The sequence below is a fragment of the Lissotriton vulgaris genome, chromosome 3_1, assembly GCF_964263255.1.
Source record: "Lissotriton vulgaris chromosome 3_1, aLisVul1.2, whole genome shotgun sequence".
Lineage (NCBI taxonomy): Eukaryota > Metazoa > Chordata > Amphibia > Caudata > Salamandridae > Lissotriton > Lissotriton vulgaris.
The window spans coordinates 660,726,915-660,751,157 of NC_141689.1; the positions used below are offsets into that span (position 1 = coordinate 660,726,915).

The 24,243-nt window shown below is 46.4% G+C and overlaps 1 protein-coding gene across 1 annotated transcript in view; it reads left to right on the forward strand.

Moving 5' to 3' along the window:
• The first annotated feature begins 18,890 nt into the window (after nucleotides 1–18,890).
• FAM174A (family with sequence similarity 174 member A) overlaps nucleotides 18,891–24,243 on the forward strand; it is a 58,633-nt gene continuing 53,280 nt past the window's right edge. The window contains exon 1 of the mRNA XM_086960964.1: nucleotides 18,891–19,393. Within this exon, the coding sequence (XP_086817090.1) occupies nucleotides 19,095–19,393 (299 nt within the window). The 5' untranslated portion in view covers nucleotides 18,891–19,094. The remainder of the gene's footprint in view (nucleotides 19,394–24,243) is intronic.

Below are 24,243 nucleotides of genomic sequence, written 5' to 3' on the forward strand. Positions count from 1 at the left end.
TAAATTTTGTAGCTTGTTCGTCAACAAATCATTTCTAGGAACAACGGCTGGCCTGTGTCAGCCGTAAGTCGGCCCATCTCTTACAACCAGGGGTGAGCCACATTTTTCAAACTCTCGTTCGGGGCAACTGATACAAAACTGGGGGCGTTCTGGGAAGACGGGGATGCTTCAATCACTTTTACTGTTTGGACATTGAGACAATTCGGGATGGGGAAGGTCGCGTTACCTGAGGCATTTTATCATAGAAGCCACTGACATGTAGTTCCCTGATTACGGGTCAGATTAGGGAACCTCAGTCGTCTTACCTGTCCTTTCCCTTTTGGCCAATTTAAGTTACATCAATATTTAGCAGAAAGGAGAGGTAGTAACATGGTATCAATGTGATTTTATTTAGGACAAATTTGTTCAAATACTTGCGGTATTTGGAGCCAATTGGGTGGTGCACCAGGGATGGGGGTTCGCCAATTAGGTGCCAGTCGTTAGGAAGAGTGGGAGTGTGGAAGAGAGAGAGAGAGAGAGAGAGAGAGAGAGAGAGAGAGAGAGAGAGAGAGAGAGAGAGAGAGAGAGAGAGAGAGAGAGAGAGAGAGAGAGATGTGCAACAATAGGCTAAACAGTACACGTGCAGCATGGAGAGTGGCCGTGTACTAAGATAGGCTATTCAGCGCATCACACAACATGAGACATTACAGGTCTGTGTTAGAATTTAGAAAGCATGCAGTTTGGGACGGACGAGCATCAGGCCGGGTACAGAGGGACATACATTGAGTAAGAAGCACCATTGTGCCGCACTTCTCGCACTCTCGGTCCTTTGCCTAGTTAAGTCAATGTTTCAGTCGCACAAAAAACATTTTCTCATAGATTCAGACATACGTGGCATGTGCTCATTCACGCAACACGGGTTAGGGGTGATCGCGTCTCATCATATCATACAACTATTGGCTCTTTCGTTACAAGAGTAGTTTGTGAGCGTCTTTAGGTGCCACCTTGCAGCGTTAGTCCGCTTCATGTATCAGACATGGCGTGGTTTCAGATCTTCACTATACCTCAGTCGGGATTCCAATGTAACCTGTAGAGGGAGGAAAAGAGGGAGGGGGACAACATTCGAGCATATCACATGTACGGGCACGAAAGTCCTTTACTTACCACCTACTCATCTTATCTCCTCGGGATATAATCCCTGAGATCTTGGTTTCCGAAGCCAGGGGGCGGGCAGTGTGGTAAGGATGGCAAGCGATAGGTTGTTCATGAGGGAGACGGTCCGAGTGTGGCATTATAGGTCGTGTGCAGGGAAACGTTAAAAAAATCAGAAGCGCTCAGTGCGAGGTATCTAGTTGGTAGATGTATCTAGCTATCGGGATCCTTAAATCATTCCCAATGCTGTGATGTCCTAAGGCCTGTCGGCTCTTCGGCCAACCCTGTTCCCCAGTACCTTTGAGTATCATACCTTTATAACATTTTATCATTTACACCGCTTCACTTTACCCGTTCTTAGAAGTCGAGGTCCTTCTTCATGCGTTTGTTCCTGAGCTAGTCGCACATTTGGGGGCAGCGTATCGTGCTTTAGATTCGATCATCAATCCAAGGCTGAGCGACCATTTTCTAATAACCTTAAAAAGAGAACAAAACAGGTCGTACAGAAAAACCCTCCCGCTGATCCCACATTTACAAAAGTATGCGATACCTGTTCGTAGTTTGAAAAACCTTTATTTACACGATTTGATCAGTATGTAAATATGAGAGTGCAATCGTATTTGGCCGGACACGGCGTTGGTTGAAGCACGTACAGTAGGGGGCTATTTTGCAGCATTAAAAATATTTTAAAAGAGTTCATTTGGTTATTTGCAGGAAACTTAAAAACGTCTATCAATAGTTGAGGGATCAGGGGACGTTCATTTCATAATTGGAAGCATAGTCAGATTAGTTGCAATCAAATTTCCTAGAAGCATACCGTGGACGTGTGTCATAAGCGTCGTTATGTATCTGTTACAATAATATCATAATAAATCGTACATTGAAACCAACATTTTAATGGAATCTTTTTACATGTCCGCCAAGTGAACCCTCCCCCTTTTTCATCAAGTGTACAAAGGATCATATACATATCTCAGAACGTCAAGTCTTATTAGCAAAAGAAACACCACAAGGTGTTCGTTAGTTCCTATTGCCACCGGCGCCATTTTTGGGCGAGGCCGGATTAGTCCGGAAGTAGCATCAGGGACAAAATGTTTCCAACAACCGGCGGTAGGACCAGAGTCCTTTTCGGCAGTTCAAAACTCGTGCTAACAGAAGGGGCAGGCAATGTGGATCGTCAATCAAAAAGGGGAGGGAGGCAAAAATCTCCCCTACCAGGTCACGTTGAGATTCAGCCAGAACTTGTTCGAGTGATCAAGGCAGTTGTTCCCCACCGGAAGCCTGCAGGGGTCGAGGGCTCCTGGGACTCTTGTAGAATCTTCAAAGCTGTGGGGATGTTGTGGGAGATGGGGGCTTGTGCCCAGGTGGGCAAGCGTCCAGGATACGTTACTGGTCAAAGTTATTCTAGCGGCCTAGACTCGGCTTCCAGGGGGCCCAGACGCCATTTTGAGACTCCGCAGCAGTCGCCCTTTGTTGTGTCTGCAAGAGTGGATGAGACTTCTTGGGGCGAAAAAATGGAACACCGTGCCGAAGGAGCAGGACATTCAGCTCGGGGCGCTAGGGTGTAGCTGTGGCGCCTCCACCTGGGGAGGCGAGGGAGGCTCGTCCGCGCCGCCTCCCTCTCCCAGTGCACCCCACACCATCCCTTTGCGCGGGTCTACATGATGGCCATTGTGTGTCCTGTGCTGCGCAAGTAGGGTTGCTGGCCATCGTATGTCCGGTGCTGCGCAAGTATGTCCGTCGCCCGGCTGGAGGATGTCGGCGCCGTGCCGGGGCTGGGAAACCTTCACCTGGGGAGGCGAGGGAGGCTCGTTCGCGCCACCTCCCTCTCCCAGCCCACCCTGCACCAATTTTCAGCGGAGGTATTTGTGATGGCCGGACCAGGAGATACGAGGGAGGGGGTCACCTGCATTCGCCCCCTCCCTACTCGTGGCCCGGGGGACGCCGCCCCAGGAAGAAGAGGATGGGAGGACCTTTTCATGCAGGGCCCGTGGTGCCTCCTGGACTTCCCACCGGCGACCTCTTCGATCGACGGCTGTCAGCAGGACCCCACCCCACACGTGCTACGTGTTTCACCTTCCGGATGGGCGTGACCGGTGACCTGCTGCATTTCGGGAATTTCCGGAGTGGGTGTAATATGTATTGTATTGCTCCTATTAATACGGTGTTACTTTACTGGAATAAAATCTTAAATTATATAACAGAGACTTGGTTTCCTTGAATCCTTTTACTACGAGAACCTCGCTACAGTGGGGGTAGGTATTTATGCCTGGGTAATGGGGGGTGGGGTGTCCACAAGAACAGTCTTCCTGAACGGGGGGTTTCTATGCAGGCCTGTAATTGCTTTTGTTCACAGAGTGGGGGGGGGCAACAGAGAGTAATCAGTCCCATTACACTCGAAGTTTGAGTTCATTAATGGAATGTATACTAATCTGTCCGAAACTATTCTGTGTGTTGTTCCTGTATATTATCCGAAAGGGTGGCTTTTGTGTTCGGGAACAGTAGCGGTAGTACGGGGTTCGTTACCGGGTAACTTAGAGCTTGACTGGGTTTCCCGTCTTAGCGCTGTTCGATCTATGAGAACTCAAACATGTCGCTGAAATCGGTCTGGCGAAATCTGTGCCATCGGGCGTAATCAAACGTGGTGGTTCTATCCGGCCTGTCTGTGTCAGTCTGATTCATCTTTGTCTCACGCCTTTTCCCTTTCTGCCGGCTTGTTATCTCTGTCGGCCCTCTGCTCTTACCCGTGTTCAGTAGAGTCGGGCATTGGGCTTTCCAGTGCCCGGAATATTTACAAAAAGCACATTGATTTTGTCCTAAGTCTGTTCGTCCTGCACGTAATGCCGGGGGATTACGTTCGGGTCGTCGTGTCTTGGGGTTGTCCTGTCGGTACATCCCTTTACACCGTTCCCTTCCTGTGTTTACTCCTTGGAACCGTGTCGCCGCTATCCCTTCCTTTGGCCTACCAGGTGCTTTGAAAGCTGTCTGTCGCGTTTCTTTACCTACTCTGACTTCGTCTCTTTCTTTTCGTTGCATTGCTTCTTTGCGCCACATACCGAGACTGTCGAGCATAATAGGCGTTGTCTTACTACTACAAAGGGCTATTTCTAACGTTTCTATTTTATCAAGGTCGAAGGATCCTATCAGTGGCCACTGTTTCTCTTGATTTTCTTTGGTATACTTGTGCCATAGCTTACTATAAGCTATGGTAACTAATCCATACTTTGTGAACATGTCTTTATTAGGGGTGCCTTCCAGCGGAGCTAGATGGTCCACCTCTAATAAACGGTCCGGGTTGAACCAGCTACCAATCAGTGAGGAGAAGATAGACATAACGGATCACAATGGGGACAAAAGTCAGCACTACCTATCTTATCACTGCGTGCAAAGACTAGACAGAATATTTCTATTCTACGTTGTTTGCAGGCAGTGAATACCTCATGAACCAATATCAAACAGTCAACGTTCGGTCAATCAAACAATCAGTGGGGAGAATAAGTAGGCCCGCAAAGGTCTGCGTCACCTACCCTTTCACTATCTGCAAAGAGGGAATCTGTTCTTTCCTGTTTGCAGACAGAGAATCTCCAGAAAACAATCCGCGAACAGTAGTTCGGGTTCAATCAATTAATCAGTGTGGGAGAGGGAAATCTCCCGAAAACAATCCACGAACCGTAGTTCGGGTTCAAACAATCAATCAGTGGGGGAGAAAGATAGGCACGACGGCTGCGTTACCTATCCTTCACTGCTTGCAAAGGGAGAGCCGGTTGTTTCTCCGTTTGCAGACAGCGAATCTCCAAACAAATCAACAAAGAGTAATACTAGTATTTTCCAAACAATCAAATAATCATTTCGCAATTTGTCGTGTTTACACGACCTTACCCGGACCGCATGGTCAGTTTCTTGTCTTCCAAATCCAGCGCCCGATCGTCCTCTTTTCTTCGTATTCCTCGCGGCACTCCTGATGGTTCCCAGTCAGGACCGTAGATCACTCGAGAGAGGTCTGTTCGGAACCAGTGAAGTTCGGATGATCGGCTGCCAGACGAGGGTCTATTGGGCAGGAGCTCTCCCGATTGTTGCAGTCGTTCACTCTGTCGTCAGGACCTCTCCCACTGGATCCACGTGTCGCTGATGGGCCCCACGTTTGGGGCGCCAATTGTTGAAAAGGGTACAGGCAGAAGACCTTTTCCGAAGTTGCCCGGCGTTAGCCGCCTCTATACCCACTCAAGTTTACCAAACAAAGAGGCAGGCGCTGGAGACTGGAAGGCAGGAAACAGAAGTTTTATTCTCTCCGGAGGAGAAACACATCAGTTCGGACAGCAAGTATCGTCACGAGGTGCTCTAACCGCATCTCTGAGGCCTGGCCTCTTATACACAGGTTTACGAACTTTATTGCATGTAACACATTCTTGCAATGCTTTGAAGTATGAAAGGATATCCTCGGAATCTCCCCTTCAGGCCCGTTCCCACACACATTTACAGTTGAAGTCCCACCCCGGTCACAACAGGTGATGATTATCGCGCAGCTGGACATTCCGACGATTCACGGAATGTGTGGGGTTGATCGGATCTCACAGGGTGGGGGCTTTGATCAATTTGAGGGTCCTTTAATGGGGAGAAGCTTCCAACTGTAAGGGGGGGGGGGCAATAAACGGTATCCGCAGGGCCAGGTGGTGGTCTGGGAACGAGGAAGACAAACGGGCACACAGGGAAAGGGGGTTTGTATCAAAGGACCTGGGACCATGAAAGGGATGAAGGGAGGTGTCGCGCTGGGAACAGGATAGGATTCCGAGGCAGAGTCGCGCAGATGGGGAGGGTTTATGGCCCATGCATGAGAGAGCGGGGTGACCAGTGCGTGGGGGATGCTTGTGAGGGCGAAGAGCCGTGCTGGGGGTCAGTGGCGTGCAGAGGGTGGTTCTGACCAAGGTACCTAAAATGGCAGGTGTGCACGAAAAAAGTGTGGCATCGGGAGAGAAGGCAAGATGGCGCAGATAATGTTTACTAAATCGTATTAATTTTCCACACCTCTGCCAAGGAGAAAGCTGAAACTGAAGAAGAAAGATTGTCCTGCTGTTGCTATGCTGGATTGCCCTGCTGTTGCTTTACTGCCAAGGAAAGGGGAAGGACTTTGCTTTGTGCTGTTTCCCCTTGCTTGAAGGAATCTCCAAGGGCCTGAGAAGAGCTGGCTCCCTGTTTTGAAGTCCCAGGAACAAAAGAACTTCACCCCCAGCTTCCCCTGAGCTCTACTGAGAGAGTTCTGTCCTTCCTGGAGTGCGTGGCCCATGTGTGGTGCCTCTGGAAGTTGTACCTGTGCTGGAAGCTGGAAACCAAGATTTAAAGACTTTGCTACAGAAAAGTTATCGCATCGCTCGCTGTGGAGTGCATCCCCGGCAGTGCAAGGAAATTCCCACCGCTACAGAGGTCGAGATCGTCGCATCGCCTGTTGCTGATGCCAAAGACGTCGCATTCTTCACTTGCCGGAAGATCGCCATTGCTGCGAGTTTCATCGCAGAACCTTTCAAAGCTGGGTGAGATCGCCGCACTGCTCGCTTGCGGACCGCATCACGTCGCTGCGAACATCGTCGCAGAGCCATCGCATCGAGGAGCTGCGAGAGAGAGATCACCGCTGGATAGCGCATCGTCGCCCCGGAGATTGCCACAGCCCCTTACCCTGACTAGAAGCAAGGCTCCCTATTTGGACAGTGGTACCTACCCCTGCCAGCTAGAGACCCCCAGTTCTAACAGACCTCATAATTGGTATGGTGTGATGACCTCTCCTCGTCTTTTGACCAATCAAATAGGGGGAATTCACACATTTGCAACATTGGGGGGGGGTACACTGCCCTGGAAAATGGTATATCTAAGGTAGGCTTAGCTAGTTAGATTGTCCGAATAGCTGACCTGTCACTGACCCAACGCACTCAATAGGCGATCGAGAGCAGAAGATTCGATAACCCAATCGGGGTTCTGGGAAGGAGTTTGATAACCCAATCGGGGTTCCTAAGTGATAAGATTCGCTAACCCAATCGGGGTCGGACTGTTAGCTACAGAGAGGGTTGTGACGTTGACCTGCTGTGGTCCTGTCCTGATCCAATTTGGTCCGTACTTATCCTGATTCTGGTCTGCACCTGTTCTATCCTATTGGCACCTGCATTTTCAGGGTCCTGTCCTTTATCCCAGCCCGTGGCCAAGGTTGGTCTTCAGTGTCACACCATTCTAGGTAAATATAAAGCTGAGCGGTATATGTCTTTGTGCTGTTTCCCTCTTCTTACCCTTCCTATGTTTCGATGCTTAAAGAACATTTTATGATATTTTCACATCATCTTGCTTTGATTATATTTTTTCTAATTGAATCAAGCTCCGATGAATCTAGTATGGACATTGACATTTAAAGAATTATTTAGATAAAGTGTTTAAATCTTTCCCGAGCCTGTGGTTATTTTATGAGTGCAAATGTTTAATGCTACCTATTTTCTTTCTAACTCCCTTGATCCATTAGAATTTTAGGTATTTTTGTATTTCGGGTAATGCTTCTGCATATGCACAATAACTCTTCTTCATTAAAAGAATTCAATCTTTCTAATCCTACATTTCCAGGTACCATTTCCTCCAATTCTACCCTTAATTTAAAAATGTCTAATACCTTTGACTGTGATTTTGGTTTTTCTATATCTCGTGTGCAACTTTTTATTTCTTCAGGGGTTACTACGATAGAACTTCTCATTCCTGTGGAGGTTTCAATCTGCACTTCCTTTGAGCATTCAGGAGTAATTTTCCTGATCGAGTCACCTACTGGTTCTCTTAAGGTAAATCCATAAAGGAAATTACTGACTTGCATTCATTTGCCTGGTCATTAATTATTATATTTTCTTTCCTAGGGTGCGCTATGGGCGTAGCCAGAACGGGGGTTTTAGGACTGGGTCACTTTTCTCCATATAAAGGAACAACGCCACCAATGGTTACTGGTATCGTTATTGCTTCAGGACTTGTATTCAGTTGGGTTATTTTCTGAATCAATTCATTGCACTGTTTGTTTATTGCTTCTCTTTCCCTTTCTTGTAATACCTTTTCCAATGTGGTCTCATGTACAATCTGTAGAACCAAGGGTGGTTGTAAGAACGGAGCACTAGTGGTAACTATATTTGTTTCTTCCTGATAAGGCGGTGGATTTTTCATTAATAAATCCTCCACATAATAATCTCCTATATCACCATTACTAGTCATTAAGGGCCAGATGTAGGACGGCAAATACCGATTTCGGCCGTTACCGACCGGTATTTGCTGTTTGACATGTATGGGGCCTTATAGTTACAGAATCAGTATATTTACAGATTCGGTAAATTTACCGATTCTGTAAAATACCGAATCGGTAAATTTACCGAATCGTTAAATACAGATGTAGGTGGCACTTTAAACAGTGCAACAGGCCCTTACCGATTCGTTATTTACCACCAAATACTATTTGGTGGTAAATAACGAATACCTGTGTACATGCACATCTGTGCATGTACACCTGTGCCATGTGGCACACAGACATGCCCTAAGGGCATGTCTGTGTGTCACATGGCACACAAGCCTGAATCAGGGGTGCAACAGGGTGTCAAAGTGACACCCTGTCCCCCTTGCAAAATCGGTAATTTTACCGAATCAGTATTTACCGATTCGGTAATTGACATTGATTCCTATGGGCCTCAACGCCCATAGGAATCAATGGCAATATGACGCGGACCCCCACAGATAGCGCAACTCCGTACTGCAATTCAGTCGGCTTAAAGGCAAATTAAGAAGCTTATAGCGACAACAGGAATCACCCGTTACCAATCAGGTAATCACTTTTTCTAATAAAGGCTAAGAAAGAGATAACCACGACAAGCAACTAACTCCCTAAAATTACTGCAAAAAATAGGGACTGTAAGCATTCCGCTGAAGTTACTTTTGGTCTGGAAATTAATTAACAAAAAGTGGTTTTAAATTTACGAATCCAATTTGGAATAATCATATGAAGGAAAATAACCAAGGTTGGACATAGTAAAACAGGATTGATCGCTGGTAACAGGACAATATCAAGTCCCCATTTGAAGTCCACAATTGGATCATGAAGACTTTTTAACCATAAGGAGAGATTCCCATTGGATACCTAGGGGCAATTTTACATACCCCCTGGTTGTGACAGATAATCATTTGTCTTGATAAAGGTGGTTACTATAAGGAGAACCCACCGAAACGCGTTGACGCAATAACCAGTATAATTCAAGTCTCCAACACCAAAGTTGATTTGCTGATGTGATAGCGATACAATTCCGGTGCAATCGAAACGGAGCCAGAATATACAATTTGTATTCAATAATTTTATGTTGTACCTGTTCTGTCATTTTTTCAATTGTACAGATCGCAATTGGGTGTATTGTTTTAATTGTATTTTAAGACTAGGGATTCAGATTAGTTAACCCTACAACTGTGTGTTTTAAAGGTTTATTCAAAATAAATGAATTTTTAACTCTATGTTTTTGTTGTATGTAAACATGACTTTGTAAGGTTTGGTATAGTAACCTGTGTTTAATTCTTTATCAAGTGAATTTATATACCATGTGGACACAGACATGCCCTAAGGGCATGTATGTGTGTCACATGGCACACAAGCCTGAATCAGGGGTGCAACAGGGTGTCAAAGTGACACCCTGTCCCCCTTGCAAAATCGGTAATTTTACCGAATCAGTATTTATCGATTCGTTAATTGACATTGATTCCTATGGGCCTCAAGGCCCATAGAAATCAATGGCAATTACTGAATCGGTAAATACCGATTCGGTAATTACAGAATCATACAGATTCGGTAAAAATTACCGATTTTTTACCTACATCTGATTTACCAAATCTAGAATACCGAATCGGTAAAATTCGGTATTCTAGAGTCGGTAAATCAGATTTACCTACATCGGGCCCTAAATGTTTTGTTTTCTCTGTACTTTTACTTCCGTTCGGTTCTTCAGTGGTAAATACAGGCTATAATTCTTCTACTAACATAGACTGTCTCCATTGTTTCATTTGCTTATCTCTTGTCTCCTTGGGAAAAAAAGTTTAGTAAAATGTACTAAACTTTCTGTCATGCCGAGGTCTATCTCGTTCAAAAGCTTCAGTCTCCCACTCTTCTAAAGCTTCATACTGCGTTAATCTTGGCTGGGGTCTAATTCATTCATGCGAGTTCATAATTTGTGCAATATTCTACCATTAAACGTACCATACTCTGGAAATGCCAATATAGCATCATCTTTTGCATACTCTATCCAAGTACACAAGTGTGGCAGCCTCTTCCTATCACCATGTATGATGCGGGCGTTTTTGGTGGGGGAATAATAATTCCTTCTCTTGTTTTTACAGATTTATCTTTTTCGAAATAATTCTTTATTTTCTGCATAAAAGAAATTTTTGTCTTTTCTCCGTATATGAAATATGTTCTTCCTCTAATACTCTGTTCTCGGGCAAAACCTAAGTATTTTCTATCAGGGGAATTTCCTATAAATGCTGGATCTAAATGCCACATATAACCACTGCTGTCTATTAACAATGAACATTTTCAATTATTGCAATGTAATAATTGTTTACTTTGCAGAAATGATTCTCCAATAAAAGTGCATCTCATATTTGTAATGACCAAACAATATATATTTTTTAACACCAGCTAACCAATGCTTGCGCGGCTTTTCTGTGACGTGAGTTTTCACTCTCTGCACTCACCCCTCCTTTACAATTTTCTCAAGACTACACACCCGCCCACACTACAACCAATCCCAGCGCAGCTCAACTGACGTCAGTGCAGCACCCTCAACTGACCCCTCCTTTGCAAGGTAATATGACAATTCAATTTACTTTTCAATTGAAATGCACGTTTCATTAATAAATAACATAAAACATTCGCTATTGTGAATGATGGACTAAATTTTTTTTAAAAAGACAATTTCTCTCACAGCGAGTAAAACTCTTCCGTTTACCCTTCACGCTGTACAAGTAAAAACCTCTTCCGCTTACTCTTCACTCAAGCAAAAAGAACCTGTTACTTCTTCAGACTTACCCTTTCTAGGTGATATAAGACCAAAGTTTCACCAGTGAACTTCTTTGCTATCAATCACTCTCACTTTTATACAAGAAAATGATTCCTAACTAGTGCTTCAATTTCTACCTATGGTTAAACAAAATGGAATCCACTCAGAAAATGGTGGTGATCCCTAAGGTGATGGGGAGCACACAGTGTTGTTTAAATGCCCCTCACACACCAACAGGCCCCTTGGTGTCATGCTTCATCATCGGGGCCTTCGCACCCCTCTACGGAATGCGGCGTGCTGCGACTTACGGCTACGTAGGAGCACTTGGTAGTGAACTATGTGAGGGTGTGTGTTTAGGGAAGAAATGTGAGTTAGTGAGGTGAGGTGAAAAAAGAGAGGTTAAATTAAAAAATACCTGGCTCGTAGGAAAAAAATGATTTATTATGTCCTCGGCTGGTATTATTAAAAAGGGTGCAAGGTGAGGTTGATTATATACGTATTAGGGTATATCAACCATTAAAAGTATCAACATGTTTCAGAGTACAGCGACTCCTTCTTCAGGACAAGGATATGCACGTTATCCTCACCTTACTCACATGGGATGTCAAAGTGTATTCTACAAAAATATAAACTAGGTGAAATGTACCTATCAATGCTATTTAATGGATAAGCTCAGTTGCGCCCAATTGGCGTTGAAGAAAACTTATAGTTCAAGGTTTGATGACCTCATGAGCCTAAGCATGGTATTGGGGGATTCCTTCCTCACTGCTCAGTAAAGCAACGGTTACTGCATGGTCAAATCGCCTGCCTTCCCCTCAACGCTGCTCCGATGAAGTGAGGAAGGAATCCCCCAATAGGTTGATATACCCTAATACGTATATAATCAACCTCACCTTGCACCCTTTTTAATAATACCAGCCGAGGACATAATAAATCACTTTTTTCCTACGAGCCAGGTATTTTTTATTTAACCTCTCTTTTTTCACCTCACCTCACTAACTCACATTTCTTCCCTAAACACACACCCTCACATAGTTCACTACCAAGTGCTCCTACGTAGCCGTAAGTCGCAGCACGCCGCATTCCATAGAGGGGTGCGAAGGCCCCGATGATGAAGCATGACACCAAGGGGCCTGTTGGTGTGTGAGGGGCATTTAAACAACACTGTGTGCTCCCCATCACTTTAGGGATCACCACCATTTTCTGAGTGGATTCCATTTTGTTTAACCACATTGCTAAGGGAGACTGAATCCACTTGTCTCTCTCTCTCCCCCCTCTTTGTTGTATTTCAATTTCTACCTAACCATCTGCACTTACTTCATCAGGCCAGTAACCTCACTGTAGTGTGGCTTCCATTTACCACCCACTATTCAATATCCCCGGGGATTTCCAAACAAACATGAAACAATACAAACAGGTTTTGGTTAATACATAAAATCAATAAAATCAATTAGAATCAATAAAACAACTCACTTCCTATCTTAACTAAACCCTAACCATCTTGCTGCTACCAAAGAAATACTGAATGCGCAGGATTACCAGTCCATTTAATTTTACTCACCTGGGTCCATAAACATTCACACATTGAACCGGTAATCCTGCTTCAACTTCCTGCCGAACAGAATTTAATTAACTTTAAGGACTTATACCTGTATACCATGACTTACTAAATCCTTGTCACCTGTGCTCTAAGTCCTGAGGATCAAGCGAGTTAGAATAATAGGTAGCAATTTGACATTTACCTTCATGGAAATAACCACAGACTCAGGAGAAGTTTTAAATACTTTATCTATGCAATATTCTATGAGTCAGAGGCCACAATAGAGTGATCAGTAACTTTGCAAGTAAGAAAATAACTATTAAAACATAAATCTTGCAGGATTTGAGAAAGATGCCTTTAAACATTGGTACCTGGGAAGGGTGAGAAAGGGAAACAGCACAAGGACATACCACATGGATTATATTTACCTAGAATGGTGTGAAGACCAACCCTGGCCACGGGCTGGGACAAAGATGTGGGCTCCCGACTAATCAGGTGCCGATGGGACAGGACAGATGCAGAACAGGACAGGCAATCTCCGGTAAGTGCAATGCCAGCATCACACCCCTCTCTATGGCTACTTTTCCCACCCCGACTCTTCCTCAGCAAACTCTTGATTCTTCTGTCAGAGTGCTCGACCAGCACTCTGCTCTCGATTCTCCTTCAACATACGTTGGGTCAGTGACAGGTCTGTAACAAGTCAGACAATCTAACAAACTAAGCCTACCTTAGTTATACCATTTCAGTGTGTGTACCACTCCCTTAATGTTGCAAATTCTATGTGTTCCCTTCATTTGATTGGTCAGAAAGACGAGGAGAGGTCATCACTCCATACTAAGATGAGATCATTTCAATTCAATATAGTTGATCAATGTTTCCGCCCATAATTTACTTTCCTATGAATTTTATTCCACCCAGCAATATTGGTTCCAATTTCAGATACATTGTATTCAAAATTATTCAATTTCTTCTTCTCCTGGGGTCACACGATCAGGTTCCCATACACATCTTGGGTAAGACAGGACTTGGCTGCTTGTCAATGACAGCTTCAAGATTTTCGGTGTTTAAATGTGCACGCGACAGCGGAATTCAAGATGGAGGTTTGCGGCAACCTTCAGGTCCAAATACGAGCTAATAACAAAGTCAAAGAGAGACACATTAGAATACAGAAAACAAATGAATGCACTTTATACTACTTATCTATATTGTAACCCCATTACTTTATTTTAACTATAGCATTAATAGTTAGCAGAACACACAAGTTTTAGTTCGAGCAGAAGCATGTGCATTAGCATGTAAAACATGAAGCGGCCATCTTTGGCACTAGTGCGCAGCCGCAAGAAATTCCCACTGAGCGAAAGATATGTCACACCACGTAGATGTGGCAGACGCATGCGCAGAAAGGTTCTCGCATTTTTAGGCGGCCATATTAAGTCACTCAGGTTACTGTTAGTAAAAGCACATTGTCAAGCTTCCCTTAGATACTAAAATGTTGTGAAATGCAAGTTTTAGCATTTACAATACATGTTGGTTAATAAGTTACATGTTATTTCGAGAGAATTGAATACAAGCAAGTTTCTATACTTATGAAACCTTGCTCCATCAAGACCACACTTATCAAACAACATGACTGGGCCTCAAGTGTCTCTGTAGCTATTTGTCCCGTCCCGGCCGCGACATCAGGCAGTCTAACTCAGAGCTGTGCGGAAGGATTCACAATGAAGATACATTGTACCACTGTGAGCCTGCCAGCGCCTTAGCTCACGGCTAGCAGTCCTGCCAAATACTGCGGGAGCAGCGAGTGCAGCAACCTTGCGCGCTGGCTGCCACACATTCAGTTTGCAGCATTACATTGACAGCTGAGACACACACAGATAAACGTGACAATGCATTTTAATGCCATGATGTGGAGCACTACACTGAAATGCGTTAGTATAATGCCTGATGCGTGGTACTTGGCAAGACTGCAGAAGCCCGTCAGAGCATCATCATAATGACGCCCTAAGTATAAGGGTTTAGAGTGAGAAATGTTTGATTACTCTCTCTAGACCTTTTAGAAATAAAAAAAATTATATGTGGTAAAATGTTATTGCACAGATTTTATGGCACGGTTGGTAGCAATAAAGCGTCGTTCGAAGTTGTAGTGTCTTGGTGTATACACGTTCTAGTGTTCCTGTGTAATGTAACACACTATACACCCACCCACCACAGACGTCATGGTGTCACATGACGCTGCCAATAAAAGAGGCTGAGCGCACGTGCTCAGGACCTTTCCTACCACTCATTCCTGGTGTCCGTGTCCATCCTTGCTGCGCCTAACATGAGGGCCCAGGGCCCATACTTTCAATCATTACAATGGCGACGAGGTCGGTAGTGAAACCCATGCGTGCAACTACCCTACACTGAGGAAAAGGGGGAGAGAGTGCCCGGCTGAAGAGCACCCCCTGCAGCAAGGCACAGCGAGCCAAGAAGCCGGTGAGCATCGTCGGAGCCAGCAGCCACCAAAAGGCCTACAGCAAGCCGATGGTAGCTTCCCGCGTCAGCCGCCACCAACATGTGCCACCGGGAATGAGCGGACCGCCCAGAGCCACCGGAGACGGCCGCGAAGCAAAAACCCCACCAGAGAGGAGCACGGGCCGAGCGGAGTCCACCCGCCGCGACAGCGACGCAGCATCTGGCCCGCCGGCCGAAGGTGAGCCCCAGGGGCGAAGCGCTAATAAATAAACTGTGCCAGTAAATAAGCAGTGCCAGCGGAGCCTACCCGCGGCCTGCCCGAGTCATCCCTTGCCCCCGCCGCGCGTGTAACGGAAGCGGCGGGGCCCAGAGCAAGCCACGGCGTGAAGGGAAGGCGGCCGGACCCGAAGTTTAACAATACCAATGAGGGGGAGGGAGCGGAGTAGCTAACCGCCTCCCGACCCCCCTCGCGACGTGGTCCGGGCCAGCGGAGCCCACCCGCGACCTGCCGGCGGCACCCCCAGCGAAGAAGAGACTAAGCAGCGCCAGCGGAGCCCACCCGCGGCCCGCCGGTAGCGCCCAGTGAAGGACGGTCACTGCAGAGCCAGCGGAGCCCACCCGCGGCCTGCGAGAAGCAAGGCAGGTCTCCGCCGCGCAGCGTGTGCGTGCAGAAGCTGCAGCGGCGGGAGACCGGCGAAAGTGGGGCCAGCGGACCAAGAGCTTCCTTGAACACAGAGCCGGCGGGGCCCAACCGCGGCCTGCCTCGAGCGTCCCTCGCCAGGGAGGAGTGACCGGAGCGACGAGCTCCCCCACCGAAGTGAAGCAACTTCTCCCCCGCCCGCGTGAGTACTGCTGAGGCGGCTGCGGACGGGGAGAGAGAGCGAGGGAGAAGCAAGCAGCTGCAGGCGGCCAGCGCCGCCAAGATCAGAAGGCGCCCCTCCCCCCTCCTCGTGTGCTCCGTGTGAGGAGCAGAGTGCAGGGAAGCAGGGGTGAAGTGACCGTCTGCACGCGGCCAGCGCCGCCGTCAGCAAAAGGTGCCCCCTCCTTGTGTGCTCCGGGTGAGGAGCAGAGTGTCAGCAGCGCGGTCAACACCGCCAAAGAGTTACCAGCCCCACCGGAACACTGATCAAAAGGAAGTACCGGTGCACCAATAAAGACTGTGGAATTTGCCCCCAGCATCAAAGCTGCACAACACCAGAGGGACATAAACAGTGCTTTTACAATGTATGCCTGACTTCAGCACATTTATAATTCGGTACATTTCGGGAACACTAAAAGCAAAGGAAATCCACTCACCCATCTCAGCAGCAGCTCCAACCCCCTGTGCACTGAAGCAGTAGAGTGCACACCCGGGAAAGACAAGACAGGCTGCTCAAAAGATCCAGCAACACTGCCACCCAGTGGCCAAAAGCAATAGTGCACTACCATCCACCAGCACTGAAACAAGCATTGTTCAACGCAAAAGAAGTTACCACCATCTAGAGGCAACAAACGGAGTAGCGCCCCAAGGGAAAGCATCTTAACGCCCGAATCCAGAAAGCGCGCTCTGCGCAGAAGACGCCCACACGCACCAGCAAGGAGTCGGCGGCTGCCACTTCTGAAGCGACGTGGGAAGAGGCGCGAATGTCTCACTCAACATCAACACCTCACCAAGCATCCAAGCAAGGACAAAACGTCTGGAAAAAACGACTGCCAAGCACTGGAGGAACGGTCAAGGAAAAACTGCCGAGATCAGAAGACGGAGAGAGCAGTGACTCCTAGTGGCCACAGGAGTTCACCGCAGCATCAACCACTCCCGCCAACGGTCCGAAGCAGCAAACAACCTGACGCCAGCCAAAGCAGCAAGTACCCGACGGTCCAAAGCAGCAAAGTACTGGACGTCAGCCAAAGCAGCAAGAAAAAGACGCCAGCCAAAGCTGCAAATACCGACGACACGCATCAAGTGTCCGAGAGCCTTGAAAAGTACGGGCGCAGATAACGCGCCACGTGGCAAGGCACAGCCCCCACGAGATGGAAGAAGGGCACAGGTAACGCCACAGTGCAGAACAGTTACCGAAGAAGACCACTAAGCGTGGCACCCCCAGAAGCTGATCCACAGAAAGATCGCGTACCAAGTATGACCCGCGACGGGTCCCCTCAAACAATACCAGAAAGTGCTAACGCACCTAGTCCGACAGGACGACCGAAGAAACCTGCCAAAACACCAGCAGGATGGGACCGCCAAATGGTCCAGGACGTTCGACCTAGTCAAGGTCCCTGAACACCATTCCACGAACGTCACCAACAAGAATCTAGAGAAGAGGGTTCGCGACACCAACTCTGGAAGCTAAGGAAGAAGGAGGAAGTGTTCCAGTCGGGGACACACCAGGATCACACATGCAGCGGGCGCGCCCTGCATGGAGGAGCCAGGTCAGGAGAGAAGATGCAAGATCGGACCGAGTGATGTCGCGAAACAGGAAGGAAGAAGAGGAGAGATCCGAGTGGCACGCTTGCCACCGTGAAAAGAAAGGAAGAAGATGTGTGGCACGTCTGCCACTGTCAAAAGAAAGGAAGAAGAGGAGAGAGCTGTGTGGCACGTCTGCCACTGCGAAAAGAAAGGAAGAAGAGGAGAGAGCTGTGTGGCACGTCTGCCACTGCGAAAAGAAAGGAAGAAGAGGAGAGAGCTGATGGCACGTCTGCCACTGTGAACAGAAAGGAAGAAAAGGAGAGATCTGCGTGGCACGTTTGCCACCGTGAAAAGAAAGGATGAAAAGGAGAGACAGGTGGCAACCCTGCCACTGTTAGAGAGCAAGGAAGAACATCCACGTGGCCGTTGCCACAGTTAGGAGTGAAGAAGATGTCAGTGCAAAATAGGTCCCCACTGTTAGTCCGAGGCCGAACTGGTACGTAACCATCCATTTCACGGCGAGCTGCAAGAACTCCAACCGCACCCGTTACCACGGAAGCCAACAACACAAGGACTGTGAGGTAAAAGGGGCTACCCAGTCGTTTACAGACTGTTTCCATCTAGCCCCACCAACCAGTGCTAAAGCGGACAAAAGTTCCCCGAAACAGACTGAACTCCATCTGCCCATTCCCAAGCTGCGGTGGATAGAAAAGCTTGGTGGAACTGAACACTTCACTGCATCCTGAGATAAGTTAATTCCCCAAATGTGAATTATCAAGTTGAGTTTTTTCATTGATTAAAAAGGGGAGTGATGTAGTGTCTTGGTGTATACACGTTCTAGTGTTCCTGTGTAATGTAACACACTATACACCCACCCACCACAGACGTCATGGTGTCACATGACGCTGCCAATAAAAGAGGCTGAGCGCACGTGCTCAGGACCTTTCCTACCACTCATTCCTGGTGTCCGTGTCCATCCTTGCTGCGCCTAACATGAGGGCCCAGGGCCCATACTTTCAATCATTACAGAAGTGTCACACATAAGAAATTAGCGCTATATAAAATTGCAAAAAAAAAAATATAGAAATGTGACAGGACACATAATAAGCACACTATAAATGTGACATTTATTGAATGAAATTTGAAGACATTTGCAGTATTGTTCTTTGAGAACATAGCAAACATTACCGTCTCTAACATGTACCGTTCTTCTATCACTTTGACTGGTAAGAAGGTAGTATTCGTGCCTGAGAAAGGGCGAACAACTCCCTTCAAAGATGGCCGCCGCAAAGATGTGTGCACCAACGTGATAATATGGGCATGAATCACTGCTTACAGAGACGGCTCGTGGCCCGGCGCTAACTGTTACGTCACGGGTCATCCCTCGCTAGGTGTAGCAACAACTGGAGGCGTCCATGGCAGCCACGAAGGAGCTGCGCGAAGTTCCGGAGTCCAGTGTGACGCCCGGTGCTCATTCTGAGCACATAAGACCCTGACTGCGTCCCTCCTGACAGCTTCCCCACCCGTTGTGCCCGAGCGCAGGAGGATGCGTCCAGTCCTCCCGTTCGAGGCCGTTCTAATCTTCTCCCTGGCAGGCTTGTTGTGGGCCGCCCTTCCGAAGGAGAAAACCTCTCAGCTGGCCGTTTCTCCCGCGGCTAGCAACGGGGCCCGTGTGGCCAGCACTCCTGCCGCTGCCACTAAGAACAGCAGCGAGCCCCGCACTGACCTGAGCGCCGCCACAGAGAAGCTGCGCCCTGAGCACCGGCCTATGACCCAGCGAGCGTTGTCCGTGCTTGTGGTAGTCAGCGCTGCTGTCATCATCTTTTTCGTGATAAGGACCATCCGGTATGTGTTTTATGTGATATTGACGTTGACAGTGCACCATTTAATCTCCATATGAGCACTATTCTTCTGTGACAACCAGTGTTTGTCAAATATTAGTGGGCAAACTGCAGTAGTTTTAAGACTCATCATTGACAGAGCTTAAGGTTTACCCTGGATTTTGTTGCTTAATTCATTAGAATGGTGGCTTTCCAATGACTAACGCCTCTAAGCAGTGATATGTGTTGAAATTGTAATTGGTATCCCAGATTTTGCTAAGGCGTTAACTTTCCAACGGTAACGCGATCACTTTACCGTTATATTGAGATAGTGGCCATCTCGTTTTTTCCATCCGGCTCTCTACTTTACTTTATTTTTTTTGGACGTTTATGTGTTGTGTAGTATTAAATTCCTGCTATTAGCCTATTCAGACTGACATATCTTATAACTTGACTTGTAGGTAAAAAGCCCAGAACTCGTAGCAGCATTCACGATACGTTGCCACACTAGATATCAACTCTTAAATAATTGGATGACCTTAGTTTAAAATCTGTTGTCTAAGGATATTATACCGAAGAGGAGTTTATTTACAAGAGATTCCCTATCCTACCTATAGGAGAAAGTTACGATGAATGCTACTGACCCTCCTCCTGCAGTGCCTTTGAAGGGGTACCTCGCCATTAGTGCCAACATTAGGTGGGAACTGATGGAATCCCATTATGGCGGCTACAATGGGGGAGGGTGTGTGTGTGTGTGTGTGTGCGCGTTTGTGTTTGTGTGTGTGCGGCTCACCCTCCTAACGATGCCTGTGCCAGCACCGGTCACAACTCCGCGACATATATTCCAACAGGAAAAGCAATCCGGGAACTTCCAATTAATTTCCAGCGACACACCAGAGGACAGCCACAATAATAAATTTTATTTTGTCGCATACAGAACAGCGCGTTTCGGCGAAGCCATTGTTAAGTTATTTATAGACTCTCGTCTGGTCACCGGGTAAATCCGCCACGCTATATCACTCCATCTTACTTGTATTGTGTTACATCCAAAGAAAGGAATTAGCCTACTAATGGATATATATATACATGTTTGGAAAGGAGGAATACATTCTCACAACCCTCTCTTAAGATGGCAAGCTCAGTGTCTGGGGCGGGCTGATACGATCACTGTCCACATTAAAGAGAGCAATCCGGGGAGTTGTAAGTCCCAATGACAGACGCCTCTTGGTTAACTCATCCTCAGTGGCAACAATGTTCACAGCCCTTTACAGTATACTTTCTATAGCAGTAGAGGTACAAGAACTTGATATGGTGGTGCTTTTCCCCATAGCCTGTTGCTTCTTTACACGTGATAATAGTAAAAATAGATGACTCACCACAATGGAATTTAGGAGATGGCGCTTGTCAGAGGGGTGGCCATGCCCGGCCTCCTGCAGTCTCTTACCCGGGCCCGCCTGTGTGCGTCCCGCGCTGCGGGAGCCCCTGGAAACCTTAAACTCCGCCTCCTGGCGCTCTGGTGATGCTAGCGGTTGCGTGACCACGCTGGATACCGCAAAGGAGCCTGGGGAGTGTAGTTCTTACAACCGCTGCACTCCTGGTCCCCTCCTCGGTCCCTCAAGCTCTGGCCCCAACAGCAGGTAGACTGGCTGCTCTTGGGCTTAAGGCATGCTGCAACTAACTGTATGCAAATTGCCTCCAAGGTTATCATTTAAATGCCATTCAAAAGTTCAAAGACGCTTGACACGTGAAAGGGTACATGTTGGAGTTTGGTATCTGTAAACCTGCAGAGATCTTGGATAATATTGCGGTTATGCCTGTATCTAGTCTGATCCTTTTTTTATTAATCTTAATTTGTCGATTTTTGAATGTAAAATGGAGAAATGTAAAGGGATAAAAGACTGATCCAATAAGTAAATGTGGAAGCCAATATGGAGGACTTCCGGGAAGCTTAACAGAATATTATTTAGCACAAGCAGATAAAGGCCTTCCTACAGCATTACTGGATGCAATACTTGAGGTGGCTGGCCAAGTAGCTCCTGGGACGAACAAAGGTATTTATGCAGCTAAACCCTATAACAGTTAGTTTACTTCACACCTCAAAAGAAGGGAAGAAAATTGAGACAAAAGGAATGCAAATGGAAGAGAAAGTGTGAGTACTCTTTAAGAGAAATTCAAGGTAACTTAAAAGGACTATAACATCCTCAAAGAAACTAAAACAATATGTATTTCGCATAAATTAGAAGCATCTTCACATGTCCATAAATAATTATTTAAAGTTGTTTATGATTTCTGCTATCCATCTGCTTTCCAGGGAGCACTTTTCTTCAGTAGGGATCAATGTGAGTTTCCATGGTATAAAACCTTTGCTGTGAATGATGTAGTAGATTTTTTTTCATAGTAAAGATGTGTTTAAGGCGTTCCATTTGATTCTATATTTCCTACATCACTTTGAGTTAGAAGCATCATCTTGCACCACTGGGATAGTGTCTATGAATATTTTGCGTTTTACAAAGAGTCATTTGGACAAATTGACCACATTTGGATTCATACTTATCAAATGCAAAAAGGAAGATATATATATATATATATATTCGATAGCCAGTAGGTATATATAGTTAGGATTGGCTACCATAGGAAATTCCGAACATTCTATTGGGAATAACTTTGGCGCCGATTGAGGGATCTGCCTGTAATTTTCCTTAAAATGGTCTCGCTGCGCTCCGCTCCTTCCCTGAAAGTTTCGTGGGGATTCGTGAAGTGGGGGCTCAGAAAAAAGGGGGGTCCCAAAACGTGTTTTTTCATGTTAATTTCCATAGGACGGTCTGACAAGTCTACAGCCCGAACCGCTGAACGGAATTACGCCAAACTTTGCAAAATTGTAGGGACTGGTACGCAGATGTACCTTTGCTATGTTTGGTGAAAATTGCTCTAGTGGTTTTTATAAAAATTAGGTTCAAAAACACATATATATCTATATGAGCTTATGGGTCCGCGTACCGTACGCGTACATGCGCGTACCCTTACGTGCTCGAGCGCGATCCTGAATGGCTGGCAGTCGACTGTCAACATTCCATTCTCAGGAGAACTGCGGCACAAGAGAGCCCAAAACAAGAGTGGAAAACACGAAAAGGGGGCAGGGTAGAGACCCCCCAACCCCCTAGCCCTTCTCAGGGGGTCTCAGAAGGACCCCCTGAGAAGGGCTAGGGGGTTGGGGGGCATCTCTGGAGCATCTCAGCCACCTCCTCCTCAAGTGTTTTTTCAATCCCAAAGGACCTCAAGAAAGTAAATGCGCCAAAGGTAACTTGTTTAATCTGTTGCACTGTACTTTCCAGGGGGAACCCTAACAAAAAGTACTCTTTTGGCAATAACACCATGATTCGCCACCCTCCCCAATCTTCTCCCAGCACCTCCAAAAGAAAGCAACCCACTCCATTGGGTCCAGAGACAAGGGAGATGGTCCCAAACATACAACCCCAGTTTGGACAATACAAAATCAGTTGTTTATTTTGTGGTAAAACAATTACCTATGGTGAGCAAAGCATTAAACTCATCAACCGTGCTGGTGACAACCACAATTGCCCAAAAAACCTTAATTTTTTCCTGATTTTTTTTTTTTTTGCTCCAGTTGAGCCGTTTACAATTCCCTGTTTTTTGTTTCTCCCCATAAAAATAACAAAAATAATATAAAATTGTTCATAAAAGGCAAAAAAAGTACAAAATGTTCAAAAAAATATAAAACAGCAAAAAGAAGAAAAAAAAACAGTTCTTTTTAGAACTACCTTCAATTTATAAAAAAAGGCTACATTTTTTAAAAACTCTGTCATTCTTTTTTCCCCATGGTATGCTCCCCGGTGCGCGTAACGGGCGCTCCCCCCGCGCAAATCGGATCCGCAAATATGGCCCCCACATCAAACCCAGGGGGTCAGGGGGGGTCTACCCTACCCCCTTTTGGTCATTTCCCCCTTTGTTTTTGCCACCTCTTGTGTCTCGATCCTACCAAGACACAAGATGGCGGCCGCTCCGGACTGTTTGGAATGTTGACAGACACCCGAGAGCCAATCCGCTTTCCGCGCGCGAACTCTCACGCGCCCCGGTGCGCGCTTATAGATATATATATTTTTTTAACCTAAATTACACAAAATCCACTTGAGCACTTATCTTGAGACATAGCAAAGGCACATCGGACTACCAGTCCCTACAATTTTGCCAAGTTTGGTGGAAAACCATTCAGCCGTTCGGGCTGAAAGTGAGTTCAACCGCCCTTTGGAAATTAACATGGGGAAAACACGTTTTGGGACCCCCCTATTATCTCGGCCCCCGCTTGACAAATCCCCCCCCCCCCCAAACTTTCAGGGAAGGAGCGGAGCGCCGCGAGGCAAATTTGAGGAAAATTTCAGGCAGATTCCTCAACCGGCGCCAAAGTTATTCCCAATAGAATGTTGCGAATTCCCTATACAAAATAATCCTAACTATAACTACCTACTGGCGACCGCCAGTAGGTTTTATTTATATATATATATATATATATATATATATATATATATGTGTGTGTATAATTTCATTCTTTCATTCATTTAAAATTTCCACCTGGATGCTGCCGCTCCACAACCACTATTCTGACATTCAACATCACTTTATTGAATTCAACTTTAGCATGAGAATTTTGGAATTTCCGGTATAATATCTCGCCCTGAATGGCTATATGCTATGCTACCCCGGTTATACGTCAGTTGACCACCTTGGGAGTACCTGGGTTGGAGGTGAATCAAAAAAAAACTTTTAATTGCCTTCTGTCTCCGACTGACTACCCCATCATCAAAATATGTATTTCATCTCCTAAATGTACCCATGACTCTTAATCTTTATTGAGACCTT